At 40.7% G+C, this 22591-nt stretch overlaps 1 protein-coding gene across 6 annotated transcripts in view; it reads right to left on the bottom strand.

The window, feature by feature from the left end:
• The window catches only part of SHANK3 (SH3 and multiple ankyrin repeat domains 3), a 595219-nt gene extending 577513 nt beyond the window's left edge, over nucleotides 1-17706 (bottom strand). For 2 of the 6 annotated variants that reach the window (XM_077474098.1, XM_077474097.1), the window contains exon 1: nucleotides 17521-17703. In XM_077474098.1, coding sequence (XP_077330224.1) covers nucleotides 17521-17531 — 11 coding nt within the window. In that variant the 5' untranslated portion in view covers nucleotides 17532-17703. Of the gene's footprint in view, nucleotides 1-17520 lie in introns of all 6 variants that reach the window. The other 4 variants (XM_077474099.1, XM_077474100.1, XM_077474101.1 and 1 more) reach the window with 3 other exon arrangements.
• Nucleotides 17707-22591: the final 4885 nt, after the last annotated feature.

Below are 22591 nucleotides of genomic sequence, written 5' to 3'. Positions count from 1 at the left end.
AAAATGATGTTGTGTCATGAATTAAAAAAAATGTGTGAATGTCATTGAGAATGTAAACCAACTATGTATGTAAGGTGCCGCCTGAACCTAAAATGTCCTGGGCCCCTCAAGATCTAAATCTGGCTCTGTTACTTTGTCTAAAAATAATGCTGAGTAATTTTAACAAATGTTCACAGAACATTTCTATAGCAATGTGTTATATACAGTGGGAAGAATGTTCCTCACAGTGGTGGTCAGAATGCCACCTTAACAGAAAGCGAAAAAAAGATTATTGTCATGTCATGCAGTTGGCTCTGCCAAGGGGTATTGGTCCTGTGGCTATATAGACACCATCAAATGAAGGTCCAATCAGCCACAGCTTAAGAAAACCCTAGCAATATCTGTAGGAACCCCTGGGTTCCAATGAACCCTGGTTGAGAATGGCTGGTCTAGACCAAATTAACAATGTAAATATATGCATACCTGGAATTACTCTTTAACTGCCTCCCGCCTGGCCTATAGACAAATGACGGCTGAGAGAGAGCTCTGTTCATATCACTCCGGAGTGATCTGTCATCCGCTGTGTCCACACAGTGGATGGCAGATCAGTGTACCGAGCCGCTGCTGGTACCATGTTATTGCTGTGACCAGTCACAGAAAATCACATAACAATAGTAAACAATGAACAGGTTCCATTCATATCATTCATTGTGTACTATTGTGTTGATCTCTGTGATTAATCACAGTGATCACATGGTACAGTCAGGGATAATCATAGCCTATTTAGCTGTGGCCAATCACAGTTAATCACAATAGTCATTCATTAAAGATGGCTGCTAATGACAGTGATATTCACTGTTATCAGCAAACATAGTGTGTAACAAAAAAATAAAATAAAATCCTGATCACCTCCCCAGAGGAGAACAGTGGTATTATGGTAACACTGTATTACTCTGGTCACAGTATGCAAAAAACAAATCATACAAAAAAAATAAATAAACGTTTTTTATTTTTTGTCACCAGCCAGTGTTCCTGATCACCACCACACCGGTTATATGATGACGCTTTACTGCACTAGTGAAAGTATGTAAAAAAAAAAAAGGGAAAATACTATTTTTTTTAACCACTTAAGGACCGCCGCATGGCAATGTACGTCGGTGCAATGGCACCGACAGGTACAAGCACGTACATGTACGTGCTTGCCTTCCAGCGGTTGGGGGGTCCGATCGGACCCCCTCCCGCTGGATGCGGTGGTCCGTTTCGCTGCAGGAGCAATCCGGGATGAGGGGGTGGCCGTTGGTTTCACGCCACCCCCTCTCGATCGCTCCTGGTGAATGAGAAGCTTCCTCCCACTGTGTATAGTAAACACAGGCAGTGAGGAAGTGATGTCATTCTCCTCGGGGTGGTCTTATTGACCGGACTAGGAGGAGAAGTGAAAGTAAGTGTGTACCAACACTACACTAACACGTAGGCACACACAGGCACACAAACCCCCCCCCCCGATCACCCCCCTGATCACCCCCCGATCCACCCCCCCAGTCACAGTGTCACTGATTGCAGTGATCAATTATTTACTGATCACTGCATTTAGTGTCAGTTGTGACAGTAAAAACTGTCAGGGCAGTTAGTGTTAGGTCCAGGGTAGCCCCCTACCACCCCCCAATAAAGGTTTAACCCCCTGATTGCCCCTAGAGTTAACCCTTTCACCCCCTTTTGCCAGTGTCACTAAGCGATCATTTTTCTGATCGCTGCATTAGTGTCGCTAGTGTCGTTAGGTAGCTAGTTATTTTTTTAGGTTCACCGCCAGGTTTTTATAGCGCTAGGTACCCCGATATACTACCCAATAATGGTTTTAACCCCCTGATTGCCCCTAGTTAACCCTTTCACCCCCTTTTGCCAGTGTCACTAAGCGATCATTTTTCTGATCGCTGCATTAGTGCCGCTAGTGTCGCTAAGTAGCTAGTTATTTTTTTAGGTTCACCGCCAGGTTTTTATAGTGCTAGGTACCCCCATATACTACCCAATAACGGTTTTAACCCCCTGATTGCCCCTAGTTAACCCTTTCACCCCCTTTTGCCAGTATCACTAAGCAATCGTTTTTCTGATCGCTGCATTAGTGTCACTGATGCTGCTAGGTAGCTAGTTATTTTTTTAGGTTCACCGCCAGGTTTTTATAGCGCTAGGTACCCCCATATACTACCCAATAATGGTTTTAACCCCCTGATTGCCCCTAGTTAACCCTTTTACCCCCTTTTGCCAGTGTCACTAAGCGATCATTTTTCTGATCGCTGCATTAGGGTCACTAGTGTCGCTAGATAGCTAGTTATTTTTTTAGGTTCACCGCCAGGTTATTATAGCGCCAGGTACCCCCATATACTAACCAATAATGGTTTTAACCCCCTGATTGCCCCTAGTTAACCCTTTCACCAGTGATCACCATATAAGTGTTACGGGTGACTCTGGTTAGTTTGCTTTTTATAGCATCAGGGCACCCACCATTTATTACCCAATAAAGGTTTAACCCCCTGATCACCTGGCGGGTGATATCAATTAGGTTTTAGGGTCAGGGTCTGCGGCGCCCCAGGCAGCGCTAGGTTAGTGCCAGTACCCCTAACACCCACGCACAAAGCATAAACCTCCCGTAGTGGTATAGAATCTGAACAGATCAATATCTGATCTGATCAGATCTATACTAGCGTCCCCAGCAGTTTAGGGTTCCAAAAAAACGCATTGTTAGCAGGATCAGCCCAGATACCTGCTAGCACCTGCGTTTTGCCCCTCCGCCCAGCCCACCCAAGTGCAGTATCGATTGATCATTGTCACTTACAAAACACTAAACTCATAACTGCAGCGATCGCAGAGTCAGGCCTGATCCCTGCGATCGCTAACAGTTTTTTTTGGTAGCGTTTTATATTTAAATCCGGAAGGCAGTGCTTGGTTTTCGGGGTCCCGTACGCGGCTAGGCTCCCAAAAAGTCCCCCACATGTGGTATCCCCGTACTCGGGAGAAGCAGCAGAATTTATTTTGGGGTGTAATTTGACTTATGCCCATAGCATGTGTGGGCAATATATCATTGAGTGACAACTTTGTGCAAAAAAAAAAAAAATTGTAATATTCTTGCAACTTGTGGCAAAATATAAAATATTTCATGGACTCAACATGCCTCTCAGTAAATAGCTTGGGGTGTCTACTTTCCAAAATGGGGTCAATTGGGGGGGTTTTGTGTTATTTTGACATTTTATGGCCTTCGAAACTGTGAAACTTAGAAACCCTGAAGGCAGTGATTGGTTTTCGGGGTGCCGTACGTGGCTAGACTCCCAAAAAGTCCCACATATGTGGTAGCCCCGTACTCAGGAGAAGCAGCAGAATATATTTTGGGGTGCAATTCCACATATAACTATGGCATGTGTGAGCAATATATCATTTAGTGACAACTTTTTGTAAACTTTTTTTTTGTGTCATTATTCAATCACTTGAGACAAAAAAAAATATTCAATAGGCTCAACATGCCCCTCAGCAATTTCCTTGGGGTGTCTACTTTCCAAATCGGGGTCATTTGGGGGGGTTTGTACTGTCCTGCCATTTTAGCACCTCAAGAAATGAGATAGGCAGTCGTAAATTAAAAGCTTTGTAAATTCCAGAAAATGTACTGTAGTTTGTAGACGCTATAACTTTTGCGCAAACCAATAAATATACGCTTATTGACATTTTTTTTACTAAAGACATGTGGCTGAATACATTTTGCCCTAAATGTATGACTAAAATTGAGTTTATTCAATTTTTCTTATAACAAAAAGTAGAAAATATATTTTTTTCTCAAAATTTTCGGTCTTTTTCCATTTATATCGCAAAAAATAAAAATCGCAGAGGCAATCAAATACCATCAAAAGAAAGCTCTATTTGTGGGAAGAAAAGGACGCAAATTTTGTTTGGGTACAACATTGCATGACCGCACAATTACCAGTTAAAGCAGCGCAGTGCGAAATTGTAAAAAGACCTCTGGTCCTTAGGCTGAAAATTGGTCCGGGGCTGAAGTGGTTAATTTCATCTTTTTCCACAATATAGCTACAAAAGAAATGACCACGTCAAAAAACTCACCATGCCTTCTACTAAATACATTGGACTGTCTACTTTCCAAAAGGGTCATTTGTTGGGTATTTGTACTGAATTTGTCCTGGCATTTTTGGGCCTCAAGAAATGGGATAAGCTACATCAGGATTGATTGATTTTCAAATATATATGCCTTCGTTTTTGGACTTTATTATTTACCTACAGACTAAATAACACTGATTTGTTTTTTTGTTTTGTTTTTTACCAAAGACATGTAGCAAATAAATACATTTTGGCCTAAATTTATGAAGAAAGTTTATTTATTTGCAGAATTTTATAACAGAATGAAAAAACGCACAGTTTTTTTAGAATTTTCATGTTTTGTTTTTTTATTTGTTTAGCAAAAAATTTAAAAGTGAGTGGTGATTAAATACCACCATAAGAAAGCTCTATTTGTGTAAAACAAATGCTAAAAATGTCATTTGCATACAGTGTTGCATACAGTGTTGCATGACCACGCAATTATCATTCAAAGTGTGACAGCACTGAAAGCTAAAAATTGGCCTGGGCAGGAAGGGGGTGAAAGTGTCTGGTATTGAAGTGGTTAAAGTGGACCTTTCAGCAATGTGCCTGTACCTGCATCTGAACTCTCCTTTTGGCCCCACATCCAATCACTTTCCAAAGCTTGCCGCCTCAACCATCGTAACATGTCTAAACTACGTCCCTTTCTAACCAATGAAACCACAAAGCTCCTGATTCACTCCCTGGTTATCTCTCTCCTTGACTACTGCAACTCCCACCTCATTGGCTTACCATTAAATAGACTATCCCCCCTTCAGTCCATCATGAATGCTGCTGCCAGACTCATCCACCTTACAAACCACACAGTGTCTGCTACCCCAATCTGCCAATTCCTCCATTGGCTGCGACTTCCCCAACAGATTAAATTCTAAATACTAACAATAAGTTACAAATCCATCCACAACTCTGCCCCCAGCTACATCACTAGCCTAGTCTCAAAATACCAACCTAATCGCCCTCTTCATTCCTCCCAAGACCTCCTGCTCTCTAGCTCCCTCATCAGCTCCTCCCATATCCACCTCCAGGAGGCTTCTCCCGAGCCTCGCCCATCCTCTGGAATTCGCTACCCCAATCTGTCAGATTGTCTACAAATTTATCCACTTTTAGGCGATCCCTGAAAACTTTCCTCTTCAGAGAAGCCTATCCTTCCTCCATCTAACAACTGCACTATTGTCTCCATTAGCTCATCTCCCACAGCTATTACTCTTTTTGTATAACTTGACCCTCCCTCCTAGATTGTAAGCTCTAACGAGCAGGGCTCTCTGATTCCCCCCTGTATTGAATGGTATTGTAATTGTACTGTCTGCCCTAATGTTGTAAAGCACTGCATAAACTGTCGGCGCTATATAAATCCTGTATAATTATAACACTAATAATACCTACATGAAGAGTTTCCTGACAAGTCACAATGTATAGCAACAGCATCATAATTCAGAAAGCTCCACTTTTATCATTAAAAAGCAGTCCTAGGGGTTGATTTACTAAAGGCAAATCCACCTTGCACTACGAGTGCACTTGGAGGTGCAGTCGCTTTAGATCTGAGGGGAAGATCTGAAATGAGAGGAAGCTCTGCTGATTTTATCATCCAATCATGTACAAGCAAAAATGCTGCTTTTTATTTTCCTTACATGTCCCCCTCGGATCTACAGCGACTGCACTTCCAAGTGCACTGGCAGGGTACTTGTAGTGCTAATTGGATTTGCCTTTAGTAAATAAACCCCCTAGATTTCAAGAAAATTACTTTGCCTAGGCTGAGATCATTTCATATGGGGCTGATTTACTAAAACTGGAGAGTGTTACATCTGGTGCAGCTCTCCATGGTAGCCAATCAGCTTTTAATTTCAGGTTGTGCAATTAAAGTGGATGTAAACCCACTCTCATCCTTTCTAAACTACTACAATATTGTTTATCTAGAAGGATATACATACCTCCTGCATCTATACTTATCTGTCAAATGTCTCCCCTCTGTCTGCTATAAGACCTGAAAAACTGCAGATTTTGTGGGTGGGTCTGTTTTCCAGGGCCCAGTGGGTGGAGTCGTGATGTCAGTAGACTCCCCGCCCACCTCTACACTCCCCTTATCAACATACATTTTCTCCTGTGTATTTCTTACACTGAATTTCTGCTATGATCACTAACATCCAGTCAAAACCCAGAAAAGTCCCCACATGACTTCAGCATGCCAAATCATGCTGAGGTGTGGATCAGCCAATCCTTGCAGAGCTGCTGAAGAAAGGAGTGGGGGTGGGAATTAAAAAATAATGCATGTCTTAGGCTAGTGCATGACATATGTAAATCACTTGTCACTCACAGCAAGGGGTAAGAACGGACAAACAGTTCACAGTTTGTCCATTTTATTTCACTGAAAAAAGATATGAGGATTGCTCAGAGATGGAATAACTCTTTGTGGCAAGACTGGGCACAGCTGATCTGAAATCCCATACTCTATATTGTGCCAGACAAAAAAAAAAAAAATCGGGTTTACATCCACTTTAAGCTTTGACAATAAAATCTGGGAGCTGATTGGTTTCTATGCACAGCTGCACCAGATTTTGCACTCTCCAGTTTTAGTAAATCCACCCTATATGTCTGCTGCACACAGAAGAAAGCATTTCCTCAGTCTACTCCCCCCCTAGTGATCAGACTACAACATTGTAATGTTGTAACATTGTAATAGGGAAGAACTGTACAGGAATGAGGATTTACATGACTGTGCCATCTGCAACCCAGCATCTCAGTCCAAGAAGTAGATGCCAACCCTGAGTGATGTCTGAACAAAGACTATACTCTCCTTCTGGAGAGACAAACAGATGAAGGCATTGTTAGGAGGAGTCCTGTGATCACTGTAATAATAAATACCTGGAAGCGTTACACCTACACATTACCTATCATTCATGCACTGAACGTGAAGGAATATGCCTGACGCTATGTCATCTTTAAATGTTATCATTTGCAGGTGCTCTATATTCTATTTTGCATGTCAATAGATTTCACCTAAAAAAGAGCAATTAGCCAAATGTGTGCGTTTTTTCTTTTTTTTTAACAGCAGGTAGATCTCATCCACATTTGACTTTAATTGGAAATCCTGACAATAATTAGTCTGTTTTCCAGATGAAATTTTCTATCTGACTCACATACTTTTCCCATCAATTAACTTAATTGTTTAAACCACTTGTTTAATAACAATATAGCAATGTAAACATATTGCGTGTTATTTGCCAAAGAAAACTCGTCCTCAACCTGGGAACTTCCAACTGATTACATGATTGTGAAATACATAAAAATGCATAGGCAGAGGAGCACGAAAACCACATGTAAACAAATTTGAGCAGATCCAGAAAAAGAGGTAACTAAAGGTTAAATAGTTACATGGTGTTTAACCACTTCAGCCCCAGAAGGATTTACCCCCCTTAATGGCCAAGCCATTTTTTGCGATACGGCACTGCGTTGCTTTAACTGACAATTGCGTGGTCGTGCGACGCTGTACCCAAACAAAATTTATGTCCTTTTTTCCCCCACAAATAGAGCCTTTTCCCGACAATTTTGAAAAAAAAAAACACAATATTTTTTACTTTCTGCCATAAAAACATGTCCAATAAAAAAATATAAAGTTTTGGTCAATATGTATTCTGTTTCATATTTTTGGTAAAAAAAAATCCCAATGAGCGGATATTGATTGGTTTGTGTGAAAGTTATCGTATCTACAAACTTCGGGATAGATTTGTGCACTTTTAATTACCTTATGTTTTTTACTAGTGATGGCAGCGATCAACGATTTTGAGTGGGACTGCGTCAGCCAGATCTGACACTAAGTGACAATTTTTGGGGACCAGTGACACCAATACAATGATCAGTGCTAAAAAAAAAATGCACTGTCCCTGTATAAATAACACTGGCAGGGAAGGGATTAACATCAGGCATGGTCTGGGGCTGCATGAGTGCTGCTGAAACTGAGGAGCTACAGTTCATTGAGGGAACCATGAATGCCAACATGTACTGTGACATACTGAAGCAGAGCATGATCCCCTCCCTTCAAAGACTGTCCTGCAGGGCAATATTCCAACATGATAACAACCCCAAACACACCTCCAAGACGACCACTGCCTTGCTAAAGAAGCTAAAGAGAGTGAAGGTGATGGACTGGCCAAGCATGTCTCCTGACCTAAACCCTATTGAGCATCTGTGGGGCATCCTCAAATGGAAGGTGGTGGAGTGCAAGGTCTCTAACAGCTCTGTGATGTCATCATGGAGGAGTGGAAGTGGACTCCAGTGGCAACCTGTGAAGCTCTGGTATACTCCATGTCCAAGATGGTAAGGCAATGCTGGAAAATAATGGTGGCCACACAAAATATTGACACTTTGGGCGCAATGTAGACATTTTCACTTAGGGGTGTACTCACTTTTACTGCCAGCAGTTTAGACATTAATGGCTGTGTGTTGAGTTATTTTGAAGGGACAGCAAATTTACACTGTTATACAAGCTGCACACTCACTACTTTACATTGTAGCAAAGTGTAGCAAAGTGTAATTTCTTCTTTAGATTGTAGCAAAGTGTAATTTCTTCTCTGTTGACACATGAAAAGGTATAATAAAATATTTAAAAAAATGTAAGGGGTGTACTCACTTTTGTGAGATATTGTATGTGCGGTGGGCAGTCCGGAAGTAAGTTTAAGTATAACAAAGGGCAAACTTTCTTTTCAGTATTGGATAAGGTGGAGAGGGGTTAGAACACCTGTCAGTTTTTGCTGATGTCTATGCCACCATTAGAGTGAGTTTTCCTCTTTTTTTGTCCTGGTTACCATTATCACCGAAAGTAAAAGAAAATTTCAAAACTTAAAAACAGAACGGTAATAGGAGGTAATTCTTCAAAAAGGCACACTAGTTCTGGTGACCCTGTGACAACAGCCAGGGATTTTTTTCATTTTGGAAGTTCTTTCTGAGTCACTCATCTGGAACAAGGAAATCAAGAGTTCTAATCTAACTCTGACTTGAAGCCTAAAGACCGGCATTACTGTAAAGCAATGAGTATATTTAAAAGTTGGTTAACAATAGCAGTACCTAAGCACAGGTATCAGTTTTCAGGAAAGGTAACCACTGCGTATGCATTTTTGTTCATATGTTCAATCTAAATTGGCTAAGTCTGTGACACGTTTACATTAAATAAATCTTTCTATATTCATCAATCTACATTTCAGGATCCATTTCCTTAGAAACCTGGAAAATATATAAAGATTTTTAAACTTTCCTGCAAATGTACATCCTACCAAAATATACTATGTTTGATGTATTACATCCTTTTAAAGCAAAATAAATAAATAAGTAAATAGTAAAAAATAACCCAAAACAATTCAAAATGAGACTTCTAAGGGCCGGTTCACACTGCAAGCGATGCGAGGCGACACCGACTTGCCTCGCCGCGACCTGCCGCGACCTCAGCGGCAACTTGCAGATGACTTCTGTATAGAAGTCAATGCAAGTCGCCCCGAGGTCGCCCGAAAGTAGTACAGGAACCTTTTTTCTGAGTCGGAGCGACTCGAGTCGCTCCTCTCAGAACGGTTCCATTGTACAGAACGGGGGCGACTTGTAAGATAGCGGCGAGGCAAGTCGTGTCGCCTCGCATTGCCCGCAGTGTGAACCGGCCCTAAGGTGCCAGATAAACCTTGAACAACCTTCTATACTACCTATCTTTTATTATTGAATATTAGACAAGTGCAGTTTGTTTACTTCTGAATGAAAATTCGAACAAATTTTAGTTTTTCGGAAAATTTGGATGTATTTGAATTTCTGAATTACAATAGTACTGAATTTTAAACAAATCCAAAATAACAAAAAAAAAATTGGGCGTAATTCAATTTGAATCAATTTCGAATAGTTTTCAAATTCAAATTGTTTTCAAATTCAAATAGTTAACGAATTTGAATAGTTTTCAAATTCAATTAATTTTCCAATTTAATAAAATAGAGTGAGAATGAGAATAAAATAGAATAGAAAATAAAGGAATAGAATAGAAAAAATAGAATAGAAAATAAAAGAATAGAATATAATAGCGTAAAACTGAATAAAATAGACAATCAAAGAACAAAATAGAATCAAAGCAAATAGAATAGAATAAAAAAAAGAATAGCATAAAATGAAAGAATTGAAAGAAAGAACATAACATTTCAAATAGGATACATTTAAATTCAAATATATAAGAAAAGAAAGTAATAGAAAATAATAGAATAGAAAAAAATGAATAGAGTAGACTATAATAGAATAGAAAATAATAGAATAGAGTAAAATAGATTAGAAAGAATAGAACTATTTCCCAAAATTCAAATACAATCAATTCAAATGTGAATAGAATAGAAAATAATAGATTAGAATAGAATAGTATAGAAAAAAACAACAGGATATAATAGACTAGAATAGACTAGAATAGAAAGAATATAACCATTTTCTGAAATTTGAATTCCAAATAGAATATATTCGAATTTAAATAGAATAGAAAAGGATAGAATAGAAAATAATAAAAATAGAATAGAATAAACAAATAGAAAAAGAATAGTGTTTAATAAACAATAGAATAGAAAGAATATAACCAGAAACATAAAGGGAATACAAAGACACTGAATTCCAAAATTCAAATAGAATCAATTTGAATTTGAATAGAATAGAAATGAATAGATTAGAATAGGAAGATTATTTTATTTATTTTTCTATACTATTCTGTTATTTTATATTCTATTATAATCTATTTATTTCTATTCTATTCAAATTCAAAATGATTCTATTTGAATTTTGGGAAATGGTTATATTATTTATATTTTATTGTTTTTTGAATTATATTATTTTCTATTCTATTCTATTCTTTTCTATTTGCATTTCAGAAGATGGTTATATTCTTTCTATTTTTACAAAAAATTTTTATTCTATTCTATTTGTTTCTATTCTATTCCATTCTTTTATTTTCTATTCTGTTTTGTTCTGTTTCACTCTATTATAGCATATTCTTTTTTATTCTATTTTTTCCTGTTCCTTTCCTTTATTTTCTATCCTATTTTATTCTGCTTGGAAATCGGAAAACTATTCAAATTCAAAAACTATTTGAATTTGAAAACTATCCAAATTCGAATTTGAAAAATGTTTGAATTCAAAAACGATTGGAAAAGTTTTCGAATTAGAATTTGAGAACTATTCGAATTTCAAAACCAATTCAAATTAGAATTTGAAAGCCATTTGAAAACTATTCGAAAATTGATTTGAAAACTATTTGAATCAATTTGAATACGAATAAACAAAACGATTTCCGAAAATGAATTAAGTTCAATTAAATTGAATTAAATGGATTAAATTAAATTAAGGAAACAAATTTAGGTAAATAATCAATGGAAAATAATTCTTTTTGCCTATTGAATATCAAATAAATATAAAAAATACAGGTAAAAATGTACTCATTATAGAAGGAGCATTTTACGAAACAGCTTTTTACCCATAAAGTCAGCCCCTCTATATCATTAATATGTATTTTGCACAAAAAAGTGGAGAGTTCATTTACATAGGTATTGTTTGTTGAAAGGGGAGCAGTCTTCTCAATGCGTTTCACACACTGCTTCCCCAGAAGAAGGAGGAATTTCTATTGCATCAATACTCATTGAAAGCAGCCTTACAACAAGGAGGGATCCACCCAGCACTCTACACCCGAGGACAAGAGAGCTACCAGGGATACAAAAACCTGCAATCATTGAGCAAATGTGGTCATACTATAATAATCTGAGTAATGTTGATGTATACAGTTAATGTGTAATTACTTCTTTCCTCTCATTACTGCCAAAATCTAATTCAGAGCTGGAAGAGCAACTAAAAGGGGCTGATAGTTGTACGGATTCCTGGAAAGCATTAACTATCAATTACCAAGATGGAAATGCTCCTTCTCCTTGTGCCCTAATGTTGAGCACATCATCTAAAAGCAACATCAAAGCCAGATATCCCCCTCGTCTCATTTCTTTAAGCTGCATGCAGCACGTGTTTGTATGACATATTGCTCCAAGTTGGTAATATGTGCGACCAGCAGGCTTCAGTGAGGCCTATTTCACACAGTCTTCAGCATGGATAAGACCACCGTGAACAACAAGGTTTGATAAAGCATTTGCAGACCTCTCAACATGCTTTGTTAAAGCATTTAAAGTGCCGTTCAGCTCCTCTTTGTAGATGTTGAACACAAATCCTAATGGGAGTGCTGATTGCCACTTTAGGAAAGCTGCTAGCAGGCTTCATCACTTCTCAAAGCTTGTTGAAAGCCTGCTAGCAGCTTGCTTGAAGCGGCAATCAGCATTCTCGCTGTGATCTGTGTTTAGCATTTACAAACTGGAGCTGAATGGTACTTTAAAAGCTTCAACAAAGCTTGCTGAAAGGTCTGCAAATGCTTTGTGAAAGGTTGCTGTTTACACTGTTCTTATACAAGCTGAAACCCGTGTGAAACAGGTCTAAGAAAGGGGAGCAAAAGGTCCCCAGAAGCGCTTCTCCCTTGATATCATGAGGAAGCAATTTGCAAAAACACATAAAAAAAGACAACTGTTCTCGTTTCTTCAAATAATATCTCTAATAATGGACTCTTCAATTTTTGTTAAGAATACATATTGGGGATACAGAAGAGTGGACTTATAGGGCAAGCTTATTTAGGAAATGCTCCTTAAAGAACAAGTAACATTTTATCTGCATATTTTATATTATTGTATTATTTAATATTAAAAATAGCATTTTATAACAGGTTTCTTCAAGGATTATAGTTTTCTAGCACCTTAAAAGTCCTTTTTTTTAAATGTTTTGTCTTTTTTACTATTCAAGATGGGGGGGGGGGGGTGCTAGTTTTCCAGCCCAGTTTATATTGTGCATCATTTTCTAACAGTTATGTCTCTGCAATTGTGGAATACCACAAATAGAAAAGGGACAAGTAATGTCACTTATGTCATGCATGGGCATATGCACAATTAAAACTGAGGCACCTTAAAAAAAAGAAAAAAAAAAGTATTTTCCTTCAAAAAATGTGTGTGTGTGTATATATATATATATATATATATATATATATATATATATATATATATATATATATATATATATATATATATATATTTTTTACATACAACCAGCATAACTTCCTCAATCGGTTTTTATATCAGTCTTTATCAGTCTCCATGCAGCAGCACTCAGACTAGGAGAGGGAGAGTCACACTAAGAGCCAGTCAGGCTTTGCTGCATGCAAATGTACTGACAGTAAGGAGGAGACAGTAGACTGTGCAGCTATGATCACTTTTCATTGTGTTGCTGCTCTTTCAGTATCCTGACAGCGTACTGAAGATGGGGGGGACACCACCTTATTACAAAACTCAGGGAAAGTGGTGTCACCTTTTTTGGGCATCTGGCAAAGTTAATTAATTGCAAAAAATGACTGGACAGAATTACAAACTTTTTTTGCTAGATAAGACAGTCAACACATGTAGATTTAAACATATTCCATGTTAAAGTAGAATCAAACTCCCAAAAGGCAACAAGGTTCCACTTTAACCCCCCACAATTGCGGGATTTTTTTGTTTTCTGTCTATTAATTTATGTTTTACATTTTTAACCCCCCTTTCAAATTTAGACCTATGTTAGAATTATGTCTTCCTGGTCCCGCGGCCTCCTGGGATACATATATCACATCTAACAGGAAGCTGTAGGATCGGCACACAGAACACAGGGGAGGGGGTAGTCTGGAGGGTTGGCTAAGGGGCGGATCCACCACAACATCAGAGCTGGCTGCCTACACTTGGAAGAGACAATCACCTAAAGAGGACCAAAATGGCAATGCAGGGCCCACTGCGAATCCCACACCTGAATCTGAACTGCAACCATTGTGGATCCCGCACCTGAACTGAAAATCGCCGCGGGACAACGCTGGGTTGGTTGTGTGGTTATGTGTTTTGAAGAGCACTACAGAACTACAGGTAAGTGGGAAAAAAACATCAGAGGGTTGGGGAAGTTGAGTACCAGCTTAACCACTTCCCGCCTGCGCTATAGCCGAATGATGGCTACAGCGCAGGCTTACTTTTCCGGGGGGGGATCACTTACTCCTTCTGACTCTGCTGATCACAGATTGGGGTAAAGGGCCAATCGCGGTGTGTGTCCAATGACAGCTGATCATGATGTAAACACAAGCCGGTTAACAGTATTCCTTTCCTTGCACTGACAGCGTGAGAAGGGGAGAAGAGAGCCGATAACCAGCTTATGTTAAAGGCACATCCACACTGATAATCAGAGCACAGATTGTCAATGTCCTGATTATTAGTGTAGTCCCAACAGTGCCCACCAGTGATGCCAATCAGTGCCCACAAGTGTTGCCAACCAGTGCCCCCTCATCAGTGTCACCTATCAGTGCTGCATATCAATGCCAATTAATGTCGTCTACCAGTGCCTCCTATCAGTGCTGTCTCATCAGTGCCCATTAGTGCCACCTATCAGTGCCCATCAGTGCTGCCTTATAAGTACCACTTTATCAGTGCCCATCTGTGCTGCCTCATCAGTACACATCAGTGCAGCCTCATCAGCACACATCAGTGAAGGAGAAAAACAATCTATTTGCAAAATAACAAATGTTGTAACAAAACAATTTTTTTTTGTTTAGCATAAAAATAAAAAATCGAGTGGTGATTAAATACCACGAAAAGAAAGCTCTATTTGTACGGAAAAAAAAAGATAAACATTTCATATGGTTATAGTGTTGCATGACCACGCAAAGTGTGACAGCGTTGAAAGCTGAAGATTGGCCAGGGCAGGAAGGGGGTGAAAGTGCCCAGTAGGCAAGTGGTTAAGAGGCTGTCAGTATCACAGTATGCTAGGGAACATTTGCAAGAAAAATGCATGGGTCCAGTTAAACTCTGTAACACTGTAGATCAGGGGTCTCAAACCGGTGGCCCTCCAGCTGTTGCAGAACTAACCAGTCCCATCATGCCTCTGCTTGTAACTGGCAGCCCTGCAATGCCCCATGGGAATTGTAGTTCTGCAACAGCTGGAGGGCTGTCAGTTTGAGACCCCTGCTATAGATGGAAAGGAAACGTGAGTTTCAAACAAACTGGGTCTCGTTGCAAATACATGAAAAAACGTTTCTGACTTTAGATATTATGTCCATGCACTACAGCTGCAGAGCTAAAATCCTGAGTCTGATGAGGAAGACAACTTAAAGAAATAACCATATGAATAACATTCATCATATCTGTATTGGACATTATATATATACTTTCATCCAGAAAGAAACTAACAATGAACCCAGCCAGAGATTAAAAGCCAAACTAGCTGCAAAATTCTAAGCATTGGATGAACACCACCATTTAAAACCCAAGTCAGTTTCTTTTTTCTTAGCTGTCTGTGACGCATTGTAAAAATCTCACTCACTCCTATCCCAACGCAACAGCTCTACAAATAAATCACAATGTTAAGATCATGAGTTAAAGTAGCACTAAAGCCTCCAATTTTGTATCGGCATCAGATTATTTGCAGCTGAATTTAACTGAGAACAATAATTGGTCAATTTAAGTACAGGGCAGAAACACTTACAATTTGCTGTGTTTACAAGCATGGCCTCCAGGATTCTTGGTTCCACTTCCCCAAACTTCCAGCTAGGGAGCACGCAATTATAACCGTACATACACTTCAATGATCCGCATCCTTGGGACTACATCTCCCATGACTCCAAGTGCCACTGTGCATGCAGATCCCTGCAAGTCCTCTAGCTGCCTGTGCCATGAACCCTTTTATCTGCCTGTGCTGCACATGTGCGCCCCTTTTTGACCTCTCTGGTTGCCTGTGTAGGCCAGAACATGCAGAGTCACAATGCAGGCTTGGAGTCTCTCTCCAGGTAGTGCGCATGAAAGGCTGGCTCGGTAGGACCCTGCAAGGGAACACAGCCAACCTAGAAAAATAAACCTGGGTCAGCAAATCTTAGACTGGCTAAGTCAGGAAGAAAGAAGGCTTTTAAAGAAGAAGCAGCAAGCAAATGACAATATTAGCTAATATATATATATATTTTAATATTTTTTTAGAGTTAAATAACACTTCAATGCTGTTAAGTCGTTTCCAACCCACATCCACCGCGGCAGAAGTGCAGAAGCACGGGCCTTTCCAAGAAGTGCTGTCTTCAGGCCAGTTGGGGGTGTGCCATATGTTTTTTAGGATGTACAGTAAATTAATTAGCACATTGGAATTTCCTTGGAATTTGGACGTTATAGCATTACTACATGTGCCATTTTTTTTTAAATATATATGTGTCTATGTAAATAATAACTGAAGAGACAAGTCCCCCCCCTCCCCCCCCACCCCCAATACAATGACATTGCAGTATTTCAAGTTTTTATTTTTTTTACCCTATATACAATGTCTCAAAGCTATTATTTTGCCCTTTTCGTGTAGTTTGTTTGTTATAGGTGGCATGTTAAATCTGTGCAACTTCACAAGCAACTCCCCCACAGCATTGCACAACTTTGAAAATCAGCAGGTGAGTGTTAATCTATAACACTCAGGGGCATATATGATAAGCTTAAGTCATGAAAGAAGTACCGTTCTGAGCAGCCATAATTACATCCTATCACAAATCATTACCATCTAAAGCATTCCGCATTCAAACACAGCCTTATCATAGCAAAATCACTCTAGGGCACAAAGAATGCGTATTACGCTGCTTGACCCTAACCCCAAATGATGGGTATCTCTTTTCACTGTCACTGCCACATTTTTCTGACCCCAGTCACTGTAATTTGTCTATTTTTTATATCGGTAACATTAGCTAAGTACTTTGTCTTGATCTAATGGGAGCTTTGACATCAGACAAAAATATAATTTACATACAGTTCCTACTTGCAATCACACATTTAATATGAACAATGACGTGCATTTATATGCGTACATATACTGCACACCTACACATTCACACACATGCTTGCCCCACGCAATTACCTTCCCACTCACACTGCTGCCTTAACAGTCACAATGATGCACAGTGACACTATAAGACACCTTTTCATTTACACAAATTATTAAACAGACCACAGAAGACACAAAGAGAGACAAGCCTGTGTGAGATGCATCTTGCGTAGCGACAGGCAAGGCAAAGGAGGCTGCAGAATGTGACAGAGGGAGAGCATCTGGGCCTCTCACATGTTGTTCAAGCTGTCCTCTGGCACTCCATGTAGGAATTTCCGTTGTCTATTCCTCTAATATCTGATCTATACCTTACCCATATCATGCTCATCTATATCAGTCCTACAGGTTGCCCGTTTCTCTACATTGCACCCTCCCCAGATGCCAGTTTTCCTCTCCAAGCCCCTATACTGTCCCACCACCTTTTCTTCCACCTCAACTGCCCTCTTCCCCATACTCTGTTCTCTGGTACTCTCTTACCTCTCTCTCATTCTCTTCTCTCTTTTTACCTTCTCTTCAGTTTCAGAAAGAGAGCTCAGAGCGACATCACCATGGTAATAAGGTTGTGGGGATTGCTAGAGAAGGAGAGAGAGAGAGAGAGAGAGAGAGAGAGAGAGAATGTGAAAAGTGTGAGCAGAGGTGATGGAAAGGATGGGGGTAGAGGAGCACTGAAAAAAGAACGATGGTAATAAAGGCACCCACTGGAGAAAGTGAGTGAGGTTGGGAAGGAATACTGGCGAAGGAAATGATTAGGAAGGGGGGTGTGTAATCTGTGGGTGTACGCGGCGTGTGTTGAGAAGAAAGCTATGCATGTGCTAGAATGCCGCTCGGAGGATTTGTGTGACTTAATAGAAGGGGGGATGTGGAGGAATCTGAGCGTTCTGTTCTGTTTTGGGAAACTATGGAAAGAAGTTGTATTATGCAGAAATGTAAGCTGTGTGCAGGGTTAAATATTACCTGTCAGCTGCTCGATAGGATAGGTATGTGGAGGAGGGATGTGTCCATGTCACCATGCCATTACAGCCAGGGGGTTTTGGATCAGTATCAGCAAGCAGTGTTCCACATGATTAAAATCACAATGTGACAATGTAGACAGAGTATAGACTACATTTCCAGTTTATAACATGTTACATAGTTAGTGTGCAAAAAACTTGCATCCTTAAAATCCTAAACCCACGGTTGATCCAGAGCAGTGGTTCTCAGCCTTACGAGGACCAAGGCCTGGTAACTTCATCCAAAACCTTTCATGCCCCAACATGGTGTAGCACCCTCCTAGCTAGGTTGCTAGGATGTTAGGCAAATTTAGTTATTTTTGTGGCTCCTCTGTAATCTGTGAAGCAGTTGTTGATTGTTTGGGTCTGTTTGTAGTTTCCCGGGTGGTCAGATTGATTACTTCCCCTATATCTGTTGAGAACCTTCCAGAGTTCAGGGAGGGACATTCAAATCTCTCACCTGAATATTTACTACCCTCTAGCCAATCCCTGGGGAGGAATACCTAGTAGATGGTCAGAAAGGGGGTAAAAAGCCTGTAAGCTGTTCAGACTTCTTCCCTTAGAAGAAGAGGGAACATGTGCTTCAGGGGTTGCTAGGCCCTGGATCCTTTCTGCCTGGCCATTGGACTACTCCCATCCCACAGATAGAGTCCTTGGACTTGCTTCAACTGGGATTTGTGAGTTGAGCCAAATTTCCTGAGCTGCAGTTTATATATGGTCCCAAAGATGTTACTGTAGCACCCTCGTAGGTAGGTGCTATCATAGAGTATAGTTTTTGGGGTTTTCTGGCTTACCAGGAAGGCTGTCAGGTAAATTTAGATGCTCTCTGCCCACCAGGGAGCAGGGATCTAATGATAGGGTATGCTCATGGTGTTCGGGTGCTGCTCATGCTGTCTGAATTCACACTGGTCCAATAGGGGGGCATATTGGACAGTGGGATGAAACCTGACAAATGAGAGCACAAACATTCAGTAGTTGCAGCACTGGCCATTGGCAGAGGAAAGTGCCTCAGTGCAAGCTGGGTGACTGTATATATGCCAAGGGTACATGTGCTCTGGGTCTTTGGCTGGAGAGCAGGACAGCTTACCCTCCTCTGTAGAAGCTGCCATTCGGCCTTAGGTTGCTGACCTGAAGACCTGAATCTGAGCATAACTGCAACTCAGATGTCCTACAGAGATGACTAAAAGGGGGACGTGCCAGAAAGGATCTGTTCGACCTACAGTGTCAGTGAGTACAGATCTGTTTCATGGGGCCTGTCCTGTGAGGTTCACCCCTTTAGTTAAAAGGGTCAGTGGATGGGTGTTAGTCAAAAGGGGATGCTAGTGAGTGTCCTGAAGATAAACAATTTCATCAAGTCTGCTGCCAGAGCAGGCAAAGAACTTGTTCTTCCCATACAAGTGTTGTATGGTGTAACAGCAAGTCTGTTACCACAACTAACCTGTGAGGCCGAGTGAAAGTTGTCCTCAATTGTAATTAGTTCCAGTTGGAGTATCCCACTATTCTCTTTTCCTATCCAAGTTCCAACAATAAATACAAAAAAACAAACAAAACCCTGGAAATGATTATTGGAAACGAGCAGATGAGAGGATGGACAGTTGAAAACCCTTAGCAACTGGCTGCAAGATAAGAGGAGGGAAACGCCCAGGGAAGTCTATACACAGCAACCCCTACGTGTGCAGTGCTACAATACATACTGCCCCAGTATGCATAGTGTGCTGTCCATCTTGTGGTCTTCAGCTGTAAGAACTCACACTGTTCCAGTCTGCTCCGAATAACTGTCCAAACCTATCCTGTGGTTGTCAGCTGCAGGAAACTTAGATTGATCAAGTCTACTTATATATTCTACTCATGCTCTAACATTATCCTAAAGCTGGGAGTGAAACAATATGCTGCTATCACCTACAGAAAGTGTCCTCTGCAAGATATGTGCTTTGGTATTTTGGAGTATCCCATACCCCATTTTCTTCCGCTTTTACAAGTTATTTAGCAATGAACTTCAAAAAGACATCTCCTACATAGGTTAATAAGTCAGAGTGCACGGACTGTTGCTGTGTGCCTGGCTGCCTCTGCACTGCTTGGTAAAGAGTGTATCAAAAACTCAGCAGCTCCTGTGGGTGTAGCGCTACAATGGCCATGAACGTAATTGGCCTGTTCCCTATTCTACCCATAACAGAGTAAAAAAAAAAAATCAGCTATGCATACATGTTAACCGCTTAAGGACCACCTCCTGCACATATACGTCAGCAGAATGGCACGGCTTGGCACAATCACATACTTGTATGTGGCTCTTTAAGTGCCCAGCCGTGGGTCAGGAGCGAGCCGCCGCCGGCACGCTCCCGACTCGGTCCTGAGCTCTGTGACCGTGGGATCAGCGGACCCGACAGGCATAGCTTCATTTATAGCCATGGCCAAAAGTTTTGAGAATGACACAAATATTAATTTTCACAAAGTCTGCTACCTTAGTTTTTATGATCACAATTTAAATATACTCCATAATGTTATAAAGAGTGATCAGCTGAATTGCAATTAACCTGCCTGGCGGTATTCCCGAGTCTGGCTCGGGGTGGAATTTCAGAACCAAAAGCGGTAATCCCGAGCCAGACTTACCTTGTCTCCTGGATCCTGTGATGTATTTCCACAATGTGAGCGGCTCTTCCTCCGCTCGATTCATCACGGAGCCAGGTTCCATTCCCTGCGAGCATTGCGACGCACGGAGACGGAGAACGGCGCCAAATTCAAAAAGTGAAACACACAATACATACAGTACACTGTAATCTTACAGATTACATTGCTGTATGAAATTATTTCACCTTCCCTTTGTTCCTAGTGGTTTGTCCAGTTCCCTGCATGTAGTTTTATATTATAAATACTATTCTTTCTGCCTGGAAACTGGAGATTGTCCATAGCAACTAAAACTGTCCCTTTAAATCAAAAGTGGTTTTAGACCAGCTAGAAAACAGCGATAATAAATTAGAATCACTTGCAGAATTGATAGATAGTGATTTGTGGGGAGATCCATCATCAAACACTGAAAGTAATAACAGTGACAATTCTGCAACTGATCAAATTTCAGTGTTTTTGATTTGATTAAATTTTTAAATAATTTTTATTATTATTATATTATTATTTGGTATAATTATTTATAGTTATTTATTATATTATAATTTATGATTTCATTTTTCAAACTTTATCATACCCGGGATGTCTGGTTTGGACAGATTTAAAGGGGTTCTGCACTCATAATACAACATTTGCCCATTCTGTTGCCTCTAGTTAATATATCTCATAATGCCACCTGTTTTTTTTTTTTGATTCACCTACCTTTTGTAATCTTCAGTAGTTTATTTTAAACCCCTGCGGCGATGGGCGGTCTCTTGCGGGGATCAGCGTAATTTCCTGTTGAAGCCCGCACTGTCTCCTGGGATCTCGTTCGTGTAATCCCAGGAGACATTGCGGCTAATGCACCCGACATCTCGCGAGATTTCGGGTGCTACAGCCGACATCTCGCGAGATTTCGGGTGCTACAGCCGACATCTCGCGTGATTTTGGTAATTACAGCCGAGATCTCGCGAGATCTCGGCTGTAATTACCAAAATCACGCGAGATGTCGGCTGTAGCACCCGAAATCTCGCGAGATGTCGGGTGCATTAGCCGCAATGTCTCCTGGGATTACACGAACGAGATCCCAGGAGACAGTGCGGGCTTCAACAGGAAATTACGCTGATCCCCGCAAGAGACCGCCCATCGCCGCAGGGGTTTAAAATAAACTACTGAAGATTACAAAAGGTAGGTGAATCAAAAAAAAAAAACAGGTGGCATTATGAGATATATTAACTAGAGGCAACAGAATGGGCAAATGTTGTATTATGAGTGCAGAACCCCTTTAAGTGAGTTATTCCTAAGAATTACAGGCCTACAATATAAAACGCCAAATTTCCATGCAAAATAGTGTTACCACTTTCAGCACCAAAAATCTGAAATAATCATACCGCCAGGGAGGTTAATTGTCCACCTTTGCCATAAAAATGAACTTAATCCCATAAAAACATTGCCACTGCATTTATGAAGAAGGCTTCAGAGCATCTAAGAAAGTCCAGCAAGTGCCAGGAGTGTCTCTTATGCCGCGTACACACGTAGTGGACTATCCGGCGGCCTGTCCGCCGGACTTTACGAACGGGCTACTTGCCCACACACGACACTTTTTCAGCAGACTAATACGGCATACTAAGTCCGCCAGACTATCCGCCGTACTTTTAAAATGAACGGACTCGCCCACACACGCGGAGGAAAATCCGCTCATTTTGAGCGCGTCTCCAGGTAGGCGGAGCCCACGAAGGAGACGTCATTGGCCCCGCCACCTGGTATGGACTTAAAGGGGAACCCCAACGCCGAAAAAATCGGCGTGGGGGTCCCCCCAGGTCCACATCAGACCCTTGTCTGAGCACGCTACCCGGCCGGCCAGGAAAGGGGGGGACGAGCGAGTGCCCCCCCCTCCTTAGCCATACCAGGCCGCGTGCCCTCAACGTGAGGGGATGCCTTGGGTAAGGGGGGGCCGCACC

This window comes from Lithobates pipiens, unplaced genomic scaffold (assembly GCF_037356315.1).
Source record: "Lithobates pipiens isolate NorthernLeopardFrog02 unplaced genomic scaffold, aLitPip1_a1.2 Scaffold_8, whole genome shotgun sequence".
Taxonomy (NCBI): domain Eukaryota; kingdom Metazoa; phylum Chordata; class Amphibia; order Anura; family Ranidae; genus Lithobates; species Lithobates pipiens.
The sequence above is the reverse complement of the archived record's forward strand: the minus strand, read 5'-3'. Positions and strand labels throughout refer to the sequence as shown.